Source organism: Solanum stenotomum, chromosome 6, assembly GCF_019186545.1.
Source record: "Solanum stenotomum isolate F172 chromosome 6, ASM1918654v1, whole genome shotgun sequence".
In the NCBI taxonomy this organism is placed as follows: domain Eukaryota; kingdom Viridiplantae; phylum Streptophyta; class Magnoliopsida; order Solanales; family Solanaceae; genus Solanum; species Solanum stenotomum.
In genome coordinates this window covers 22660616-22671193 of record NC_064287.1, presented here as the reverse complement: position 1 = coordinate 22671193, position 10578 = coordinate 22660616, and the positions used below count along the sequence as shown (strand labels likewise).

At 30.8% G+C, this 10578-nt stretch overlaps 1 protein-coding gene across 1 annotated transcript; it reads left to right on the top strand.

The window, feature by feature from the left end:
• The first annotated feature begins 3393 nt into the window (after positions 1-3393).
• On the top strand, positions 3394-4739 carry LOC125867135 (leucine-rich repeat extensin-like protein 4). Its single transcript, XM_049547567.1, has one exon. It carries the CDS (start codon positions 3559-3561, stop codon positions 4732-4734), a length of 1176 nt encoding a protein of 391 aa, XP_049403524.1. The 5' UTR covers positions 3394-3558; the 3' UTR covers positions 4735-4739.
• Positions 4740-10578: the final 5839 nt, after the last annotated feature.

Genomic DNA, 10578 nt, shown 5'->3' with positions numbered 1-10578 from the left:
TTAAATCATTACTTTTAAATTTTATTTAAAAAAAAAAGAATCAAAAGTCAAATTGAATAAAAATCCAATAGGCAGCTAAACTTTTTTTTCCCCTTAGATTCTAAAATTGTAGGTCTCTTATTAAGAATTATTTTAATAACTAATATTAATTTTGAATTATTTAAAAAATAACAAAAGCTCCTTTTAAATTGGAAAAAAAATAGACTTAAAGCGAATAAAAAGGCTAAAAAAAGCTAAGATTCAAACGGGCAAACACACTTAACCTTGGCTTCTTCAAGGAGCCTAAATCTCCGGGCAATAAGGTGTCCAAAATATGATATTTAAGCATTTCACATATTATTTTACTAGCATTTACAGTATAATTTTCTGATGAAGGGTGTTCGCTTGGTCAGCCTAAGTATACTCTAGCTCCGCTTCTTGTAATAGGACCCTGATTAAGTTTTAATTTTAATGTGCAGCCTAAAATTAAAATTAAAATTTTTAATGTTCAGCCTAAGTATGTCGTTGAGATTCGATCATAATTTAAGAGGTTATTTATGTCTTAATCCAAAAAAATAACTTCTATCGCATGTTTGTCATAAAATTTAATTAGTAAATAAATCACATATATTTAATTGAATTTGGATTGTCCATATTCATATTCATAAGATCAGATAGTATCCAACCATGCATGTAATAAGATGACCAATTGATTAATCAAATAAACTTAAACGCTAATTTTCTTATGTATAATTATTTACTCAGATCTTTATATCAATAATGTGATTATACAAAATTACTTATTACATAACTCCGCATGCACGTGCATTACTACTTAAAATATTCTTTTCACAATATTCTCTTCGTCTCTTATTAGTTTATCATTTTCTATTTCGTACGGTGCTTAGGAAATAATAAATAAGATGATGATTTTACTAGTTTACCCCTTAAAAACTCTTTGGGAATTTTACAAATAAATGTGAACACTTTCAAAAAGAATTAATTGCAAGAATAATATAGAAAAAATAATATATTTTTTAATTTAGTAAGGTGATCAACTAATATGAGACAATTATATTTAGGACCCGTTTGGCCCCAAGAATACTTGGGAAAAACTTAAGAAGTGGTGTTTGGTCATATAACTTCGCAAATATATTTGGGAATTTTAAGAAATTCAAAAATTACCCCAAACATTTATGTTTTATGAAAAAAAAAATACTCATTATTTATTAATTACAACTAATATTTGTTACTACCTCCTCCGAAAAAGTTTGAGTTATAATTTGAGTGACAAAATTGAGAAAAAAGAACAATTAGTGTTTAATGAGTTATAATTATAACTGAATCAGTGACAAGTTTGAGTATACAATTAATGTATTGTATTGCCTATGTTTTTTTTTTGGAACCCCAGGATAACCCGCAGTCGCTACAACCTCTGCCCTTCGGGTGAGCACTCTGTGGTGAGCACTTTGTGCGCACTGGGTAGGGGTGTACAAAACCGAACCGAAAACCAAACCAAACCGCAAACCGAGTCAACCCGGAAAAAAAAACCCGACTAGTGATTTGGTTTGACTTGGTTTGGTTTTGAAAAAAACCGACTACATTTGGGTTGGGTTGATTTGGTTTTAACTAAAAAATACCAACTCGAGACCAAACCAACCCGAATTTATATATATAATTTAAAAATTTTATTTTATACATAAAAATATATACTTTGATATAATTTTTAAATATTTCTTATATTTTTCCATAGTTTTTATCTTTTAATATATTAATTCAAGTTTGAAACTTAGAATTATGAATGGGCCAATAAAGATTATAGTCCACAGATGTTGGTAATTATAATAAAGCTTAAATCAAAATCAAATTAATACTAATGCAAAAAGAAAATCAATTCAACATTAAGAATGACAATAATATTGAATATTTGTTCTTTAGTTTTACATTGGTTTAGACAATTAAAATACATAATCTAATTTTAATTTTCTTTAATATTTAGTCATGTAACTAATACTTATTAAACTTAATTTTAGCATGATTTAGTACTTTTAAATTATGATCATTTTCATTATGACTTGTTAATTTGCAATATTTTTTTCACGCGATTTCATTATTATTATTTTTGTTGGATATTTTAGTGTCATTAATCATATCATATTGTGTTATATTTTTAAGAAACATCTTAGATAGTTGTATTTTGGTAGGACTAAAGAAATATTTGAAGTACAAGTAAATTATATGTTTGTATGAATACTTTACAGGAAAAACCCGAAAAAACCCGAGATTGAAAAACCCGAGTTTTATTGATTTGATTTGGTTTATAAATTTAAAAATCCGACACAAATGGTTTGGTTTGATATTTGAAAAACCCGAGCCAACCCGGCCATGTACACCCCTAGCATTGGGTAAACCCCCACTGTGTAATAGCCTGCAAACCACACAGGGGATGTAAATTGCACTAGGCAAGTCCTATGCAACAAACTCGACTCAGAAGGCATTGAAGGGGGATCGATCTCGGATCTTGCCTATGTTGTTATTTTGTTATTGTTGATCGTTATCAATTATATTATAAAGTTATTTTTTAACGGAACATATGCATTATAAAATGATAATACAAATTTATGGGTATTTTAATAGTTTTTAGAACTTATGAGTATAAATCATTCTTTTCTGAAATAGTCAAATATTCTTGAAAAAATTTGGGGCCAAACATATGGTGTAATTTCACCAAAAACTTGGTTCAAATATTATTTACCAAAAGTATTTGTAAACTTAGAATTAAACGCTAGCTTAATATAATGATCAACCAATATGGTTGGGGAGTATCAGCTACTCCCTTACTAGAAGTGTCTCCACTGATGTGCCCACCCACTACTAGTCATGAATATCACCCGTGCAGTATCATAAAATTTATTTATTTTTAACAATATAGTATATAATAAGAAGAAGAAACATGCAACCTATTTACTGAGTCGGGTAGCAGATGAATGATATTAAAACATCTATTTAGTTTTTAAATTTATCAAAAAACTATGGAGAAAAGAGCCTCTTGTTAAATTTTGAAAATTTAAATTCAATCGTGGTGCGGTAGATAAGGTTTTCCCTTTTTTAAGTAAAGGTTCCGGGTTCATTTGTAACCTTATTTTATAATCAAAAAGGGAAATGGATGAACATGGCTTCACCATTAATTTTTGAACGAATTCATTGTCTCACAATCATTATGAACCCATAATGATCTCACCCACTTTTAATTAAAGTAATAGTTAAATTATTTAACAAGCAATACTGGCAAGAGAAGAAAAAAAAAAGTCGTCGTTTGTAGAAATTGGGCATAACTTCATTTTCATGAACAGTTGGTCATCAATGACAAGTCAGCTGTTATACACAAGTAAAGCTTTTATTAATAATTGCAATTGCAATTGCAATGCTGAGTGTATTAAATATGTAGTGTAAAACGAGAGTAGCAATAAACCTCTCATTGAAGAAGCATCAACTAAACCCACATCGTCTCTCATCAATGCTACAATCACATTTTGTGCAACCTTGCAAAAAAACGAAACGCCTCTTGTTTGACCAAAAATGGGGGGAATTTGCTTTGTGGTTTTGCTCCTTCAAATCATAGTTACTGAAGTTGTTGGTGCTGGGATTGGTGTTGGTGTTGGTGTTGGCGTTGGTGTTGGACCTGGAGGTGTTTGGTTTGGTGGAGGGATCAACAGCCCAAGCCCAGGTGTTGTCCCAAGTCAAAATTCGGCTTACACTGCTCTTCAAGCATGGAAATCTGCAATCACTGATGATCCAATGGGGATTTTGAAGAATTGGGTGGGTCCAAATGTGTGTATTTACAGAGGAATTTTCTGCACAAACTCTCAAGATTACATGGGCAACCCAACAGACCCAGTTGTTACAGGTATAGATCTCAATCATGCAAATCTTCAAGGCAGTCTTGTTAAAGAACTGTCTTACTTAACAGATACTTCTCTCATTCACCTCAATACCAACAGATTTTCAGGTATAATTCCACAAACATTCAGAGATCTGTCTTCACTCGTTGAATTAGACCTTAGTAACAACCATTTCTCTGGTCCATTCCCTACTACAGTTCTATTCATCCCAAATCTTCTTTATTTAGATCTCAGATTCAACAGTTTCACAGGGCCAATTCCTGAGGATCTGTTCAACAGAAAACTTGATGCTATTTTTCTTAATAATAACCAGTTTGATGGTGAACTACCTCAGAGTTTAGGGAATTCCCCTGCTTCAGTGATTAATTTTGCTAATAATAAGTTTAGTGGGAACATTCCTTTTAGTTTAGGGTACATGGGTCCGAGAATTAAGGAGATTTTGTTCTTAAACAACGACTTAAATGGTTGTATACCAGAAGGCGTGGGATTGTGGACGGATTTGCAAGTTCTAGATGTGAGTTTCAATTCACTAATGGGGCATTTGCCTGATACCCTTTCTTGTTTGAGTGGCATTGAGGTTCTCAACTTGGGACATAACAAGTTATCTGGAGATTTACCAGACTTGGTTTGTTCACTAAGAAACCTTGTGAATTTGACTCTTGCTTACAATTTCTTCTCTGAGTTGAGCCAGGATTGTGACAAACTTCCTTTGAGAAATGTGGGTATTGATTTCTCATTGAACTGTATTCCAGGAAGACAAATGCAAAGGCCTCAACCTGAATGCTCTGTCATTCCAGGTGGAAGTCTCAGTTGCCTTAGAGTACCTGCAGTAAAGCCTCTTGTTTGTGGATGAAAAAACTGCTACTGCCAGACTTAGTCGGACTCCAACGTGGGTATCAAACACCCGGTGGAAAACCAAAAAAAAAAAAACTACTACTACTACTATTTTATTTATTTATGAGTGACAACAACTGAGCACTATCATCAATGCACACGCAAGTTATGACTTGTACCTTTCAAATTTATTTCTCTTCCTTATTTCTTTATGTTGCATTATGAATTGTAAATACTAGTATTAAATTAGGACACTTATGGGTTTCACCCACCTCTAGTAATCATAATTCCTCATCAGTAGTCGGGAATTCTCACACTGCGGATCAACTTTAATTTCTTTGTCTACAATCTAGATATATATTCTTTAGGAATGTAGGGTGTCCGTCATCTAATATGGAAAACTAGGGATGGCAATGAGGTGGTGCGGGGTGGCGGCAGAGCGGGTTGAGCTTAACCCGCAAAATTCTTAATCCACCCCACATTACAATTTTTTTTTATTTTCAATCTACCCTGTATGAACCCGCCTCGCATAATCTTTTTAATATTTGTTTTTCTAGTTAAATTTGTTACTAAAAATCAAATTTATAAAAATAAATTCATTTTTCATTAAGTTATTATTAATTTAATAGGATAGTTACTTAAAAATTCATTTTGTAGAGGTTAATTGGGAAACATGTAAGAAATTGTATTATTTTTTATTGAACCTTATTTACTATCTTAAATATTTTAGTAGTTTTAAAGAAATTATCTTAATAAATAATGTTCTATTTCTATTATAACATGTAAAAAGTTAAAATTAAATTTGAATTCACATAAAATCACATATACCGTAACCCGTTCTGCCCCACATTAGTTTTAAAAAAGACTCACTTCAATCCGCTCTACATAGTCTTAAACCCATTTCATATTTCTTTTATCTAGCTTTATATTATATATAGATTGTGTTAGAAGAATTAGTGTGGTCCTAGGCTGAATTTGTTGTAGTGTTGAGGGATACTGTTGGAATACTTTCGTTTATTGTCCATATCTTGAAAGGCAAATAACACAAACCAATGACAAAATGGTTGAAATTCATGCTATATATACAAAAATAAAATAAAAACATGATATGTGGTATGTGAGGAAGAGTCACTCCTAAGTCCTATCCTCACTTGTCATGTTGATCATTCATTGTGTTTGAGCATTCAACAACATACAGGGCCAATAGGGCTGTACAAAATCGAATCAAATCGTAAACCGAGAAAAAAAACTCAATAAGTGATTGGTTTGATTTGGTTTGGTATTGAAAAAAAAAACTCGACTATATTTGGGTTGGTTTGGTTTTAACTAAAAAAAACTAACCCGAGACCAAATCAACCCGACATTATATATATAATTTTAAAATTTTATTTTATACATAAAAATATTTACTTTGATATAATTTTTAAATATTTCGTATACTTTTTCATAGTTTTTATCTTTTAATATATTATTTCAAGTTTGAAACTTAGAATTCTAAATGATTCAATAAAGATTATAGTCCACGGATGTTGGTAATTATAATAAAGCTTAAATCAAAATCAAATTAATACTAATGCAAAATGAAAATCAATTCAACACTAAGAATGACAATAATATTGAATATTTGTTCTTTGGTTTTACATTGGTTTAGACAATTCAAATACATAATTTAATTTAATTTCCTTTAATATTTAGTCATGTAACTAATACTTATTAAACTTATTTTAGCATAATTTAATACTTTAAAATTATGATCATTTTCATTATGACTTGTTAATTTGCAATATTTGTTTTACATGATTTCATTATTATTATTTTTTTGTTGGATATTTTAGTGTCATTACTCATATCATATTTTGTGTTATTTTCTTAAGAAACACCTTAGATAGTTGTATTTTGGTAGGACTAAAGAAATATTTGAAGTACAAGTAAATTATATGTTTGTATGAATACTTTATTGGAAAAACCCGAAAATCCGAAAAACCCGAAAAAACCCGAGGTTGGAAAATCCGAATTTTATTGGTTTGGTTTGGTTTATAGATTTAAAAATCCGACACAAATGACTTGGTTTGATATTTGAAAAACCCGAACCAACCCGGTCATGTACACCCCTAAGGATCATAATTTAAACCTTTCGTAGTATGGAAACAAAAGCAGTGGAAGCGGGTTTAAATACGAAGAAGAAAATTCACAAAAAAACTAAAAAAGTTAGTGGCGGACCTAAAAATTTTATCAAGCGGGTGAAGAAGAAAACTACAAAAAAAACTAAAAAATTAGTGTGTTGTTGTCCGGTTTCGAACCCGGGCACTTCCACAAAAAAAGAACCTCACTTTACCAATGGACAAAAGGCTATTATTTGTTTAGATGGGGTCAATTTTTTATTTATACGCATATATTTTTCAGATGACAAACAAAATAAATTTATATATACAGTGTAATTTTTTACAAAGTGATTAATATAAACCCTCTTAACCCAACGTAGAAAAGATATATCAAAAAAATAAGATAAGAAAAAACAATGTGCTGTCATACACATGTGAACAATTTCACGTGGGAAATAAATGACTTGGTTGCTCACATGTCATTTTCCCACCCATTTGCTCCCAACTAACCAAAATTTTACATAACTAATGCCAGCCTTTTAATTTACCTAGTAATTGAGTTTGCTTTCAAATCTCCAGTCATTTTAGGGGTTTCGTTTGGTGGCAATTCTTACATCATTAGTAATTTGGAGATTGTAATATGCTCATTATTTTTCATTGAATGTTTAATTTTATATATTGCAAATTGATATACAATATATATATATATATAGATAGATATATATATATATATATCAATCTGTGTTTTTGGTTTTCCTGATTTGTTTTGTTGAATTGGGTCACTTTAGACCTGGATCGGTTTTTTTTATAAATGGGCTGGGACCCGAAAAAAAGAAGAAGATATACAATATATAATTTTGAATATTTTGAAACATAATAAAAACAAAATGTTCTTACCATTATGCGGATTAGTTTTTTCATTAAACTATATACTATTATTACTCACATTAAATGTCCTTCCCTCACGAGTGTTGAGTTCAAAATAATTAGGGTGTCATGGGGAAATTTACAATGTAAAAATTTTATAAATGACATTTATAAGATGAATATTTTCAAGTTATAGCAATAGAATAAAACTTTCAAGTTGTAACAATAAAAAATTTCAGGTTGTAACAGTTTATTAAAAAAAAAGTTTTTTTTAATTAATTGTAGAAAATCAATTTTGAAAAAAAAAAAGATAGAAAAGGAAAACAAATCGATTTTGAAAGAAAAGAAGAAGATAAAAAACGGATAAAGGTATACTAATTATTTTGAATTCATTGATGATAATTGTTAATTAGCATAAATTTAGGAGATTCAAACTAATTAGAAATATTTATTTTCCTTATTTCACTCTAATCTGTTAACATTAATTAAAAAATTAGATTTAATTCATTTTGTTCAAAATTTCTCTCTTCATTTTTTTCCAGAATTTTAGTTATAATATTTTACTAAAATAAAAAATGATTTAAAATAACAGTAAAAATCAATTAGTGTAAAAAAATAAATAAGGTAAAAATAGATATTTTAGTAGTAAATAATTTGAAAATATTAATAATAATTAATAAGAGACATAAAAATAAAAGAGTCATAACAAAGGAATATTTATTTTCCTTGTTCAACTCAAAGCAGTTATTGGCATTTTGGAATAGATTTCTTTTCTTTTCTTCAAATGTTTCTCTCTCTTCTCAATATTTTCGCTGGTTAGTCGTCACTCTCCTCTAATTTCGATTCGTTTTTATTCAATAATCTTCATTTTCTTGTAATGGACGGTTTCTTATCAACATTAATAAATCATAGCGATAGATAGAATACTTCACGTTAGTGTTCTTTTAGATATTTTATTTGTATTGGTAACAAAATGTAACAAAAATTATGAACATTCAAACTGGAATTTTTTTAAAGATTTCGTTTGTGTACAATAGTTTTAATTAAGGTGGTTTTTTTGTTTTATATACTGTTAGATTTTGATATGAACATTCATTTTTTTGTGTGTGTTTCTGATTTAAAATTGTTATCTCCTGTATTCAGGTTAGTCAAAATTACAAAAACAGAAAAAAGATGAAATTGATAGAATGATTTTTAATCCGAGTCCACAGAAACCACTGTATTTCCTTAAGAAATTTAATCCCCTCACTGTACCCGAGGTTGCAGATTAATTCCTCCCAAGATAAAACGGATTAACCTGTTAAAGAAGTAGCGGTACCTCAAACTTCAATAACTTCAGCGAACGCAAGAATAGCAACAAGAGCACACACAGACTCAGTCGATCGACAATTTTATTTATGTAAGAAAATGTATGCAGAGAGGAAAATTTTCAGTGTTTGAAAAAATGAAAAAGACCTCTTATTTATAGCCATTTGCAGCAAGGAACGCGTCTGTTCAGAAAAATTTGTTCAGACCCATTTTTTTTCAGAACATTGTGTCCTTTGGGAAAAGTAATGACTTTTCGGAAGGATTACCGTTTGGGAAAAGTAATGACTTTTTGGAAGGATTATTGTTACACGTGAATTTCAAATAAATTAAGTTGCGCCAAATTAATTATGTTATTTAATTAACATTCTGAATTAATTTATAAGAGAAAGGAAATGATTTAACAAGGTTGATTAAATAAATTTTGTCCAAAAATATTATCAATCACTTACATCATTTGCCAAATCCAAATTCGAAGCCGAGGCCGAGGCCGAGTGAGCGACGACGACGGCGCGAGGGGGCACCTTCTTCTTAACCCTTTAAGAACTAAAGGAAGTGTTTCCTAATATAAGGACAACAATTTCCTTTCTTCTACCAATATGGTAAAAATGACCTTTCATTTGCACTTTTGCAATGATGACTTTTCATTTTCCTTCCAAAATTGGTTCCCCCACTTTCATTGGTTCTTCCACTTTCCATTTTCTCTTTTTATTTCTCATTCACACCTTGCTAAACCCAACAATCCCCCACATGAATGGGGAATGACTATTGTTAAAACATATGCATGAAAAACTTGTGTGTCTCGTAAGTAAGGGTTAATCGCATCTGGATAAGTAGGTTTCCCTTTAAACTTTCTGTAGTGAACATATATCGGATATACTCGGTCAATCGGTAGATTTGATATCTTTGAACCGTCGAGCTTTAGTGTATACCTAGACAACATAAGTCACACAATCAACCCTTGAATTGTTTTTGGTTCTCATTGTTTTGTTCGTTTCAGCCATGAACACATCTCGGTTAATAAGTGCTTAGAGAACTGACCTTACCGGATTCTCCTTGAAGCGACTTACACTTCACACTTAAATAGGTGGTTTCTAACTATATTATCCCGTAGATACACTATTTGATATACCATGTATCAAACTTAGAAACCATTAAAAAGTCCTTATGCCTTTATCCTGGTTACTGAACATTGTCTCATCATGAGAATGGACCATCAAATATGTTTTGACAATGTTGAACCGTCATCTATGACTTTGTTTGATCTCCTTGAACCTAGATCTTGGGATCTCCAGTCTTCTAGGTAGAGTTACCGCCACGATGACTTGTTCTCGGCCATAGTCCCATTCCCGTCGATGATCTCTCAACTCCCTCTCTAGTTAGGCCTTTTGTAAGTGGATCCGACACATTATCCTTTGACTTTACATAGTCAATTGTGATAATTCCACTAGAGAGTAGTTGTCTAACAGAGTTATGTCTTCGTCTTATGTGACGAGACTTCCCGTTATACATAACGCTTCCAGCCCTTCCTATTGCAGCTTGACTATCGCAGTGTATGCATATAGGGGCCATTGGTTTGGGCCAAAACG